The sequence below is a fragment of the Octopus bimaculoides genome, chromosome 28, assembly GCF_001194135.2.
Source record: "Octopus bimaculoides isolate UCB-OBI-ISO-001 chromosome 28, ASM119413v2, whole genome shotgun sequence".
Taxonomy (NCBI): domain Eukaryota; kingdom Metazoa; phylum Mollusca; class Cephalopoda; order Octopoda; family Octopodidae; genus Octopus; species Octopus bimaculoides.
Window position 1 is genome coordinate 12,394,313 of NC_069008.1, and position 13,671 is coordinate 12,407,983.

Below are 13,671 nucleotides of genomic sequence, written 5' to 3' on the forward strand. Positions count from 1 at the left end.
GGGTGGCACATAAAAGACACCATTTCGAGCGTGGCCGTTTTCGTGCGGGTGACACGTAAAAGCACCCACTACACTCTCTGAGTGGTTGATGTTAGGAAGGGCATCCAGCTGTAGAAACTCTGCCAAATTAGATTGGAGCCTGATGTTGCCATCCGGTTTCACCAGTCCTCAGTCAAATCGTCCAACCCATGCTAGCATGGAAAGCGGACGTTAAACGATGATGATGATGTCTGTGTGTGTGTGTGTAATGCATGCGTAAACATGTATGTGTGATTATTTGTAACTCCTTGCCTTGACAATGCATGGTGGTTGTAAATGAGTTTTAGTTATACAAGTCTTGTTATTCATTTCTAATTTTGTGTGAAAACATGTCCTACCATGGGTAGGAATGATGCAAAACTCTATACCCCATGGTACATAGATATGTTCTGTGTTCTCCTCACTATCCAAAGCAAAGGGTTGATTTTTACATTTCATTCCTCCTGGGCCAGTGAATTCAATACCAGTGACACACTGGTGGAATTATTCCCCTCTACATATTCTTACCACCACTAATATCACACCCTCCCTATCATAACCATCACCAAGAAGACACTTCACAATATTTGTACTGATTTGTTTGTCATATCCATATGGTTAACCATTGTGAGTTACATCAAACTATTACATGTGTATCCTTATTTAATTTTATTTCTTTTTTGTGACACTTGATATGCTGTTTGGTTTTATTTGCTAGAGAGCAGAGGATGTCAGCTTGTCACATGACACTTGCTACTTCTGTGTCTGCAATAGCCATATTACAGTGACAATACCGAAATCTGTCATGTAAGATTGGAAGAAAGTTTGGTGTAATTTATTTTCACTTTAAGCATTGTTGTCAAGTAGCAAGTTTGGTTTTCAAAGTCTTTTCGGAAGAAGACATAGAAAAACCTAGCAAATTATATGGCAAACATAAAAACCGTCATCATTGTCATTTAATGTCTGTTTATGCCGGCATGGGTTGGATGGTTTGAACAGGGCTGGTAAGCTGAGCGGCTGCACCAGATTCCAGTCTCATTTAGCATGATTTCTCCAACTGGATGCCCTTCTTAATGCCAACCACTCTGCATGTGCCAGTTGTGTAGCACCAGTATCTGCTATAACTACAATATCACTCAGCGTAATGGAACTTACTTCTCAAGCACAGCATATTGCCAAAGGCCTCAGTCGTTTGTCATTGCCTATGTGAGGCCCAGTGATCAAAAGGTACTTTTTACATGCCACCAGCATGGTTATTATTTCCATGACATCAGTCAGACACCGACAACATGTGATCATGAATTGTATATTTCTATTTCTGAGAGTGAAACAATTCTGACAAAAGTTCCAATCACGATAAAGAAAAAAAGAAAATGAATCTGTACCTGAATATTGTAAGAATTTAAAAACTCTTTTTCTTAGTTATTTTTAAAATTAAGTAATCTAGGAATTTGCATGATTTTTCTATATTTAAATTTTGTGGTATACTCATTGAATATTAGCTAATAACTCATTTTCTATGCTGAGGTTTAAACAAAATTGTTGAATCTATTTTTTAAGTAATATCTATATTTTAAACTGATGTTTCTTCATTATTTCAGAATAACAGATGACATTGGCATCACAGAAGATGCACCTTCAACCCGTTCCATCTTTTAAAGACTGACTGAAAATGCTGTATGGAAGAGATATCTATCACTGTCTCTTTAAATTCAATGTGAAATTCCAGTGACATATTTGCTCTAATTGAGATTAGTAGCAAAACAGTAGAAATAAAATCAAAATAGACATATTTTGATTTGAAAAGGAAAATATATTGCAAAAACGCAGAAACTTAAAGAATTGATTTTTTTCCTGAAAATATGCCTAAAGATACAGGAAAACCATCATGTGACTTTGATACCTGTGAAAAGTCATTCTCCCAGAATGGTAACTTAATTAAACATAAGCATATTGATACAGGAGAGAAACGATATTGGTGTGATGTCTGTGGTAAATCATTTTCTCAGAATGGAAACCTCACAAAGCACAAACGTATTCATACAGGAGAAAGGCCATATCAGTGTAATATTTGTGGTAAATCATTCTGTGGAAGTGCTGAGTTCATTACACATAAACGTATTCATACAGGAGAGAAGCCATATCAATGTGATATCTGTGATAAATCATTTTCTCAGCAATCTACCCTAACTAAACACAAACGTATTCATACAGGAGAGACACCATATCACTGTGATATTTGTGATAAATCATTCTCTCAATATTATCACTTAACTTCTCACAAGCGTATTCATACAGGAGAGAAGCCATATTGCTGTAATATTTGTAGTAAATCATTCTCTCAGAAATCTACTCTCACTAAACACAAACGTATTCATACAGGAGAGAAGCCATATTGCTGTGATATCTGTAATAAATCATTCTCTCATTGTACTGACTTAACTAGACACATACGAATTCATACAGGAGAGAAGCCATATCACTGCAATATTTGTAGTAAAGCATTCTCTGAATGTAGTGCTTTAACTTCACATCAACTTATTCACACTGGAAAGAAGCCATATTGCTGTAATATCTGTGGTAAATCATTCACTAAAAGTAATGACTTAACTAGACACAAACGAGTCCATACAGGAGAGAAGCCATATCTTTGTAATATCTGTAGTAACTCATTCTCTCAAAGTGGTGAGTTAACTGTACACAAACGCATTCATACAGGAGAGAAGCCATATCAGTGTGATATCTGTGGTAAATCGTTCTCTCGAAATACTACCTTAACCATTCACAAACGAATCCATACATGAGAGAACCCATATCAGTGTGATATCTGTGGTGAGTCCTTCGCTAGATATGATTATCTCATTTCTCACAAACGTGTTCATACAGGGGAGAAACCATATCAATGTGACATCTGCTGCAAATCATTCTCTGTCAGCAGTTCCTTAATAATACATAAACGTATTCATACAGGAGAGAAACCTTATTGTTGTGATATTTGTGGTAAATCATTCTGTAAAAGTAGTAAGTTAAGAAAGCGAACGTACTCATACAGTGTAGAAGCCACATTACCGTTATGTGTATGGTAAATCATTTACTGAAAATGTTCACTTAACAATACACAAACGCATACATATAAGAGAGGAGACATACTAGTGTGATATCTGGTAAATCATTCTCATGAACTGATTTTTTTACCGAAACATAAATATATTCATACAGGAGAAAAGCCATATAAATGTAATATTTGTAGGAAGACATTCTCTCAAAGCAATTTAATACACAAGCATGTTGATACAGGATAGAAGCCACATTACTGTGATATTTGTGATAAATCATTCTCTCAAAGCTCTAGCTTAACTGGACACATATGTATTCCTACAGAAGCATAACTGTATCAGTGTGAAAATTTTTAACATTATCATCAAACATTTAAAGTTCCTACTGAAGTGAGGTGGGCTTAACTTTGTAAATTTTACCCATGACATCAGCCATGCCACTCATGGCTGCCGTTCTGAAGTGGTCAAATTTCATGGTATGAATATCATGAATAAACACCTATGGCTGTAAAAGTATTCACATTGGAAAGGAGACATAACAGTAGATGACAACAGCCTCTCCACACTGTATTTTATATTAAAAACTTGAGATAACTTACCTCTGTGATATTTTTTAATAAGAGCAATTTTCTTTAGATTTGTTTGTTTACTGTGTTGAAACCAATATTGTTATATTTGGGAAGAACCATAATTAATAAAGCCTATATTTCACTTCTTTATTTCCAAGGCAGTTTATGTTTCCAGAATATTTTTTGCTATATCTATCTATAGCCTTTGAATAATGTAAAAAATATTTGGAGGGACATAAGCAATTACTGATGTTGCAAAATAAGTCAAAAAAAAAAAAAAAATAGACAACCAACAAAATGTATACGGTACATGTAACGTTCCTGGAGACAAGAAAATGTTTTATTCTGACATTGTAGGTGAATACATGAGAAATGTATTCCCAGAGTTCAGTGATAATATGTAGCTAGTTTTAAATCACTGAAAGTGATTCACATGGTAACAGTAAAGATAGTTACCACTTTTACGTGGCTGTTCCATGCAGAACAAGCGTTACTATATTTTAACCCCAAGAAAACATCTTTTCACACTGGTTATCGACACGCAACATGTGTCCGGTTCGTTGTGAGCAAGGGAGCGAACCACTCCCACTCCAGTAATGCAAAACCAGTATACCGGTTTCAGGGTTCCTTCTTGTCCTCAGTACTGGATGTTTGCCTGCTAGCCAGTGGGAAATGGTGTTTTCCTGGGGTTAAAATATAGTAACATTTGTTCTCAATGGTACAGTCATGTAAAAGTGATAACAGCCTTTACTGCTTTGTACTGTTATGGGAATCTCTTTTAGAGATTTAAAACCAGTTACTTTTGCTTGTTGCAAGATCGACGACTTAGTCACAAAGAAGTGACCAAGTCACTTTGTGTATATATTGTGAGCAAGGACAAATAGCTGCCATCTCTAGCAGACACATATCCGGTACTGAGGATGAGAAGAAATCTTGAACCCGGTCTACTGGTTTTGTTTTGCTGGAGCAGGAGCGGTTCGCTACTTTGCTCATAATAAAACAGACACAGGCCATGTGTCGATACCCAGCAGGAAAACATCTTTTCCTGGGGTTAAAATATAGTAACGCTTGTTCTGCATGGAACACTCACGTAAAAGTGGTAACAGCCTTTAGTGATAATATGACTATTCAGTTATTTTTTTTAGTATTAAACACACATTATGAAAGGAGATATTTTGTCCCACCATAAAAGGATAGGTCAAATTCTAAACAAAGATTGACCTTTCTGTGACCAGCAAGGTACTTGAAGTTCAAGTGTTTGCCATTAATCATCTGGTGTGGAGATGCAAACACCAGGGATTTCTTGCTTCCTTGACAAGCAACAAGGGTGTGGATTTGGTTTCAGATCTCTGGTAGGGCCTAATCTGGTCCTACACTACTCACCTGCTACCTGCTAGATAGTTTCTTAAAAAAGAAACGAACGATCTAACAAAAAGAATGCTTGCATTACATATATGCATTTCAGGACAAGCAAAGTGAAAACAACGTTGAGAATTGTGAAAGATATTTTGTTGTTAGTGAATATCAGTCTAATATTCTTTTCCTCTTGCAGAGTTGGGTGTAAAGGATTTGTCTGGGGTGTCTGTTGTTATACATCCTTGATCCATGGCCAAACCAACGTAAGTTTCTATCAATGAGGACTTCCATCATAGGAAGCAGGCCAGCACACACTAGAATCTCTTCCTTCCCGATCTTGACAAAAAGAGTAATATTCGTGATTTTTCGTAGCTGTCTCATCATATAAGCATGTAACTTGTCTGCTTGAGCTTTATAGACCGGCCAGATTTCACTCCATACAGCACAGAAGAAAACACTATAGCCTGGTACATCTTACAAAGCATTGTATGGTTTACCGAGTACACCATCGTTTGCAAAGAACTGAGAGAAAAGGGCTCTGAGGAGAGTGATCTCCCGTAAATTGTGTAGGCAAACAAGTGGGGAACGCATGCGTATTAAGCGTGCTACCTTAAAATTGTTCATGAAAGAAACGCATGCGCACTAAACTAACTTCCGTTTCTTTCTTCATTTTCAATTTTTTGTCTGCTTTATGAATTCCTTTTCATCAAGTACCGTGCACAGTTACTAACCCTCACACACTGTTATAAGACATTTCCCCATAAATCTATACAGTTATAGTACATTTCATAACTACCACACACACGCAGTTGTAACGACACTATCCTCTCCGTAAGTATTCAACAATGAAAATATTTCACCTTTTAATATTGTAGTTGTTCGTTTTTTGACGCGTCGATTCTTTGTGTCTGTTGTATCTTTTATGCATGAAACATGTCTGGTTTGTGCGTGATTTGGCTGCTATTTCTTGCTCAGAAACCTACTTTGTTGCCTGTCCATCGTTGCTACGTTAGTTTGTTGTGTGATTTAGTTTGAAAAATATTTTCTATCACGCTTCACTGATTTTATTATAACGTAGTTTCAAATTTTGTCACAAGGCCAGCAATTTAGCTGGTGTCGATTACATCAATTTCAGTGCTTAACTGGTACTTATTTTATCGACCCCGAAAAGATGAAATGCAAATTCAACTTCGGCGGAGTTTGAACTAAAAACGTAAATACGCTCGAAATGTTGCTAAGCATTTTGCCTGGCATGCTAATGATTCTGCCAGTTCGCAGCCTTAATGCTTTATTATAGGTCATCGAATGTTTTGTTTTGTTTTTCATGGTAGAACTGCAGATATTCCCCAACTAACATTGCCAGAACCCCCTCATTTGTTTCGGCGTAACTTTCTGAAAGAAAGAGATATTATAAATACGCTTCAGAGAGGGATTATTTCGATTATATTGGAATCTAATGTGAAAAGAAAAATTGCTTTGGTGAGATGGCGTAGGAGAATGATTTCAGGCATCTCGACTTTGTTTCCTCATCTGTTTTAATGATTCCTATTAAAATCATGTTGAAGAAAAGAAATGGCGATCTTTAGTTTTAGTTTCAGGGTTAATAATTGTTTCAAGTGTTGACACAAGGCCAGGAGTTTTGAGGGGAGAAGGAAGTCAATTACTTCGACCCCAGCATTTGATTGGTACTACTTTATCGCCTTGTAGCCATAACAGAGGTACAAGCATAGCTGTGTGGTAAGAAGTTTGCTTTCCAACCATATGGTTCCATGTTCAGTCCCTTCTACAATAGCCTTAGGCCGACCGAAGCCTTGTGGATGGATTTATTGAAAGAAACTGAAAGAAGCCTATCGTATATGTGTTTGTCTGTTCCACACCACCACTTGACAACTGGTGTCGGTTTGTTTACACCCTAGTTCCCTAGCCCTTTGGCAAAAAGTCCAATAAAATACTAAGGTTCATTTCTTTGCCTCTCCCCTTCAGGGCAATACTTCAGCTTGGGTTGCAGTCTAATGACTGATGCCAAGTAAAATGTGTGTATCTATCTATCTATCTATATATATATATATATATATATATAGCAATAAGAAAATGGAGGAGAATATGCAGTATCCATCAACTTGCAGACAGTGCATTCCATTGAATTTATTTATTTATTTTGTAACTAAAATTACAAAAACCACAATATACAGATGCTTATGACATACCATGTCATATTAACAATTAAGGTTACAAATATAAAGTACATTTAGCAATTGGAGAATATACAGAAACTTACAGCTGTTTCGGCCTAGCGTTGGCATGCCCCATTCTATGCCGATAGCTCCTGCGTGCTGGAGTAATTAGCAGATGAAATGGGGGTACATGCATGATTCGCTAGGCCTCTTCAGAGGATTCACAAAAATTCAACACAAATATAAAATAAAAAATAAAAATAAAAATAGAAATTAAAATAAGAATAAAGTAAAAATAAAAATAAAAATGAATGAAAATATAAACATATAAGGCACATAAAAAGCCTACAAACAGTATATAAGACCATACAAATAGTTTTAGACACTCCAATACACCTGTACCTGTGTACATAACCATACTTAGATATCTATGGATTCAAAAGCATATATAGATGAGCACATATGTACTCATTGTTTCAGTCTTTTGACTGTGGCCATGCTGGAGCACTGCTTTATAAATTTGATTTACAAATATTTTTGAAAAACTTACCTCATTTCTATTTTTAATTTTACCTGTAAGATGTGACAAAATTTTTAATTTGGATTGTAAATCATTATTGTATGTGTGTGTGTGGGGGGGTTATTTCAGTTAGTTGGTGACATGTATCAAGTCATCCCATAAATAATGTCTGGATTTTAAATAAGGAAAACAATCCAATGTCTATGATGCTTAACATTTTGATAAAAGACCCATTTCGTATCACCGGTCACCAGTCTGTCCAAAAAGGATGAGATGGGTTCACAAGAATGAATTGAAGAGCAGATGTCCACTCAGGGTTAGCTGTTGGCTTCACACAAACCATGAGGCTCCTGTTATCCAAGTTTTGGATGATCTTTTTCAAGTTCTGCTAAAAGGAGCTTGTCACCAAACTTCTGAATTTTACAAACCATCTTCTGCAAATTCTCTCATTCAGGCACTCCATAAGATGAGTGAATATTGTGAGTCGTTCCATCAGCAGATTTCCAGCATTATGTGCCTCAAATGCTCCTTAGATACTTCCATGTTTGAAGTGCTTATAATAAGTGCAATTTCAATTAGATTATCCTGCAAAATGAAATTTGATTAGTTTAAATAAATCCAATTACATATAAATGTTACTTGATGCCATTAGACATTCTAAAATGCTGTTAAAGTGTTTACAAATTGAAAATATAGAAGTTCAGACACAACTTATGGGATGATTGAATATTTCATTTCTAAGTTTTCTTCATAGACAAAGCCCAGTATTTCATTTTGTCTTACCTTTATGGTACACCTGTCTTATGTGCATTAAGCTCAACTGATAAGTATCCAGTAATTTCCACAATTCTTCTACATTTAAATTTTGTGGTATACTCCTTTTTTATACTGATATTTAAACAAAATTTAGATAATTTTATATTTTGCTGAATTTAGCTGTATTTACCTGTAATTAGATTTGCTTTAAGACAAAAATTTTGAAATAGATTTTAGTTTAGAGCATTTTGTTGAAATCTATTCTAAAAATGCCATGACTATGTTCATAAATTAAAAAATTGTGGTTGTTTTATGAAACCAGTGTAAATTCATGATTATTTTCAAATTTAATTGAATCATACAATGTTAGCAATATGTGTAATAAAGGGGTTAAAAATTGAGGCCTATATTGTATAACATAGTCTACTAGATATATAGTGCTACTAAGAAAGATAGGATGTGCTACGGCACCTATGCTGGTGCCATGCAAGAAGCACCTGTGCTGGTGTCTTATAACAAGCACATGTGCTGATACCTCAGCCTAGTACTCAGGTAGCTGACATCAGAAAGGACATCCAGCCATAGAAACCATGCCATAACAGACACATTAGAAAATAGTGCAGCACTCCAGCTCGCCAGCATGGGAAATGTGTTCTGTTATGGTGATGATGATGATTTTGGATAGAATGTGTTTAATCATGTTTGCTCAGTCAAACCTGACCTGGGACTGAATAACCATGTCAAATTATATTTCTGGAGAGAAATATTGTCTACTATTTTGTAGTTTGTTAACAAAATGTGAAGGGATAGCTCTTGTTTGCAAATGTGTATGCTTCACACAAAATTCTGTTTTGTAAATATTAGTAAATTAAAATGTTCAGTTGTTAAGGTGAATATTTGTTCCTGTTATTAATCTCCATAGAAATGTTATAAATTTCTCACAATTTAATTTCTGTTTTTCAAGTAGCCTCTATATTTTTATTTTAAGCCGATGTTTCTTCCCTATTTCAGAATAACAAATGTTACTGGCATAATGGAAGATGCACTTACAACCTATTCCATCTTTTAAAGACTGAATGTAAATGTTATTTGGAAGAGATATCTATCACTGTTTCTATGAATTCATTGTAAAATTCCAATGAACTATTTGCTCCGAACTGAGATTATTTGCAAAATTTCTGTATCATAATCTGGAGTGTATGCGAAATGATTTTGTATGCTAATTGGATAAATTTGCATAGGAGTTTTTAGATAAAGGCAGAAAAAGAGCAACTGAAAAAAATGGCTAACAATAAACAAGAGAAACAAAATCAACAAGAAATATATAGAAATATATTGACTTGAGATGGAAAATATTGCGCAAACGTCAAAAACTTGAATTGATTTTTTTCCCTGAAGACATGCCTAAAGATACAAGAAAACTATCATGTGACTTTAATATCTGTGAAAAGTCATTCTCCCAGAAGAGTCACCTAATTAAACATAAGCGTATTCATACAGGAGAGAAACCATATTGCTGTGAAATCTGTGGTATATCATTCTCGCAGAGTGCACATCTAACTACACACAAACGTGTTCATACAGGAGAGAAGCCATATCAGTGTAATATCTGTGGTAAATCGTTCTCTCAGAATGGAAGCCTTACTAAACACAAACGTATTCATACAGGAGAGAAGCCATATCACTGTAATATCTGTGGTAAATCATTCTGTGGAAGTGATCAGTTAACTACACACCAACGTATTCATACAGGAGAGAAGCCATATCATTGTGCTATTTGTGGTAAATCGTTCACTCGAGGTAGTGCTTTTTATTTTCACAAGCGAATTCATACAGGAGAGAAACCATATTGCTGTGATATCTGTGGTAAATCATTCTCTGTACAAAGTATATTAAGATCTCACCAACGTGTTCATACCGGAGAGAAGCCATATCATTGTGATATCTGTGGCAAATCATTCTCTCAGAATGGAAGCCTAACTACACACAAACGTATTCATACAGGAGAGGCAGCAAATCACTGTGGTATTTGTGGTAAATCATTCTCTCAATTTCAGTATCTAACTTCTCATAAGCGTATTCATACAGGAGAAAAGCCATATCGCTGTGATATCTGTGGTAAATCATACTCTATACATAGCAGCTTAGCATTTCACCACCGTTTACATACTGGAGAAAGGCCATATCAATGTGGTATTTGTGGTAAATCATTCTCTGGAAGTAGTGTTTTAAATTCTCACAAGCGAAGTCATACAGGAGAGAAGCCGTATCACTGTAATATCTGTGGTAAATCATTCTCTCAGAATTCTACCCTAACTAAACACAAACGTATTCATTCAGGAGAGATATCACTGTAATATCTGTAGTAACTCATTTACTGGAAGTAGTCACTTAAGTATACGCCACCGCATTCATACAGGAGAGAAGCCATATCAGTATGATATCTCTGCTAAATCATTCTTACATAATACTTAACCATTCACAAACGAATCCATACAGGAGAGAAGCTATATCAGTGTGATATCTGTGCTAAGTCCTCTAGATGTAGTTATCTCATTTCTCACAAATGTTCATACAGGAGAAGAATATGAATGTGATATCTGCTGCAAATCATTCTCTGTTAGCAGTTCTTTAATAATACATAAACATATTCATACAGGAGAGAAACGATATTGCTGTGATATTTGTGGTAAATCACTCTCTGAATTTTGTAAGTTAAGAAAACACGAATCTACGCAGACAGTTTAGAAGCCACATTACTGTTATGTGTATGGGAAATCATTTAATGAAAATATTCACTTAAGAATACACAAATGCATACATGTAAGAGAGGAGACATATCAGTGTGATATCTGGTAAATCATTCTCTCGAAATACTACCTTAACCATTCACAAATGAATCCATACATGAGAGAACCCATATCAGTGTGATATCTGTGGTAAGTCCTTCGCTAGATATGATTATCTCATTTCTCACAAATGTGTTCATACAGGGGAGAAGCCATATCAATGGGACATCTGCTGCAAATCAGTCTCTGTAAAGTGTTCCTAATATGGTAAATCATTTACTGAAAATGTTCACTTAACAATACACAAACACATACATATAAGAGAGGAGACATACTAGTGTGATATCTGGTAAATCATTCTCCCATATTGATTCTTAGCCTAAACACAAATATATTCATACAAGAGAAAAGCCATATGAATGTAATATATGTAGGAAAACATCCTCTGAAAGTAGTAATTTAAGAATTCACAACAGTATTTATAGTGGATAGAAGTCACATCACTGTGATATTTTTGGTAAATCATTCTCTCAAAGTTGTAGCTGAAGTGGACTTGTATGTATCCCTACAGAAGTGTAACTGTATCAATGTGAAAATTCTTAGCATCATCATCAAATATTTTAAGTTCTTCCTGAAGTGAGGTGGGTTTAGCTTTGTGAACTTTACCTATGACATATACCAAACCACTCGGCATAGCTGCCTTTCTGAGTTAGTCTTTTACAGCTGGTTGAATTTTTAATTATGCCAACCTCTTATAGCATGAACGGATATGGTTTACTGTCAAATTTCTTTGAATGAAGATCAGGAATAAACACCCTCATCTATAACTGTAAATGTATTCACATTGGAAAGGAGACATAACATGTGTGTCAACAGTCTCCCTACACTGTATTTTATATTAAAACACATAAACACTTGGGATAACTTACCTCTGCAACATTTTTCATAAAAGCAATTTTCTCTGGATTGTGAATGTGTTTACTGTGTAGAAACCAATATTGTTATATTTGGGAAGAGTCATAATTAATAAAACCTATAAACACACTTACTGGTTACTGTTTTCCTGTACGCCACTTCTTCAATTTGCAAGGCATTTGACATTCGTTTATTTCTCCAGCATATTTTTTGCTATATCAATCTGTAGCCTTTTGAATAATGTGAAAAATATTTGGAGGGGACATAAGCAATTACTGATATAAAAGAAGTGAAAAATAGACAAAGAACCGAATTTATACACAGCATAAAACATTTTTGGAGGCAAGAAAGTTATTTCTTTTGGCATTCTAGGTCAGGGATGGGCAAGTTTCTGTCAACTGAAGGTCGCATCATACCATTTCCAAATGCAAGAGGGCTGCATGATAAAACACAAATGCATGAAATATTACTTGCCCACTTTACACTGAATTTTTTGCAGTTCTTCTTAATTTTATTTGTCTCAGTATGAAATTAGCAACTTAGAAACTTGTCAAGGGTCGCATGCGACCCAGGGGTTGCAGGTTGCCCATGCATCTAGGAAAATTACATGAGGAGTGTATTCCTAGAGATCAGTGATAATATGACTGAACAATTACTGTCTTAGCATTCAATATGCAAATTATAAAAGATAATTCCACACATTGTAAAAAGGTATATATACATACACATCTATATATGTGAGCAAAGACATTTGAGTGAGATCGTTGCCAGTGCCGCGGGACTGGTTCCTGTGCAGGTGGCACGTAAAATACACCATTTTGAGTATGGCTGTTGCCAGTACCGCGTGACTGGCCTTCGTACTGGTGGCACGTAAAAGTACTCGCTATGCTCTTGGAGTGGTTGGCGTTAGGAAGGGCATCCAGCTGTAGAAACTCTGCCAAATCAGATTGGAGCCTGGTGTAGCCATCTGGTTCACCAGTCCTCAGTCAAATCGTCCAACCCATGCTAGCATGGGAAGCGGACGTTAAACGACGACAATGATGATGATGATGATCTATATATGTGTATGCATATATGCATGTAATTGTTTCCCAACCCAATCAATTTTGTTGACTGTTTTAGTTAAAGATACAGTTTTAAGTCTGTCCAGAGATACCCCCTATTCAGTTACTGATAATGAATAAAGTGCTAGAGACATGTCTGGGGGTCCAGCAGAAGGAAGCATTGGATAGATATGGTGTTTTTACACCTTTTTACCATAAGAGAGAAATCTTCTCCGTGTTAAGTGCAGTGGATTTGCAATTAGAAATTGAGATATTTCACATTTTAACTAAGCTCAAGTGCCCATCTATATGTATTCTTTTGTTTTTTTTACTTGTTTCAGTCATTTGACTGCAGCCATGCTGGAGCATTGCCTTTAGTCAAACAAATCGACCCTTGGACCTATTCTTTGTAAGCCTAGTTCTTGTTCTATCGGTCGCTTTTGCCAAACTGCTAAGTTACAGGGACATAAACACA

The 13,671-nt window shown here is 35.6% G+C and overlaps 2 protein-coding genes across 2 annotated transcripts in view; both read left to right on the forward strand.

Moving 5' to 3' along the window:
- Positions 1-2,965, forward strand: part of LOC106878559 (zinc finger protein 271) — an 8,336-nt gene extending 5,371 nt beyond the window's left edge. Inside the window, exon 2 of the mRNA XM_052977344.1 lies at positions 1,620-2,965. Within this exon, the coding sequence (XP_052833304.1) occupies positions 1,881-2,822 (942 nt within the window). The 5' untranslated portion in view covers positions 1,620-1,880 and the 3' untranslated portion in view covers positions 2,823-2,965. The remainder of the gene's footprint in view (positions 1-1,619) is intronic.
- Positions 2,966-5,606: 2,641 nt separating this feature from the next.
- On the forward strand, positions 5,607-12,282 carry LOC106878563 (zinc finger protein 583). The gene is made up of 2 exons (XM_014927809.2): positions 5,607-5,830; positions 9,461-12,282. Exon 2 carries the CDS (start codon positions 9,850-9,852, stop codon positions 10,804-10,806), a length of 957 nt encoding a protein of 318 aa, XP_014783295.1. The 5' UTR covers positions 5,607-5,830; positions 9,461-9,849; the 3' UTR covers positions 10,807-12,282.
- Positions 12,283-13,671: the final 1,389 nt, after the last annotated feature.

What these genes read in the sequence shown, in the direction of transcription:
- LOC106878563 (XM_014927809.2), top strand. Translation starts at nt 9,850, where the DNA reads ATGCCTAAAGATACAAGAAAACTATCATGTGACTTTAATATCTGTGAA.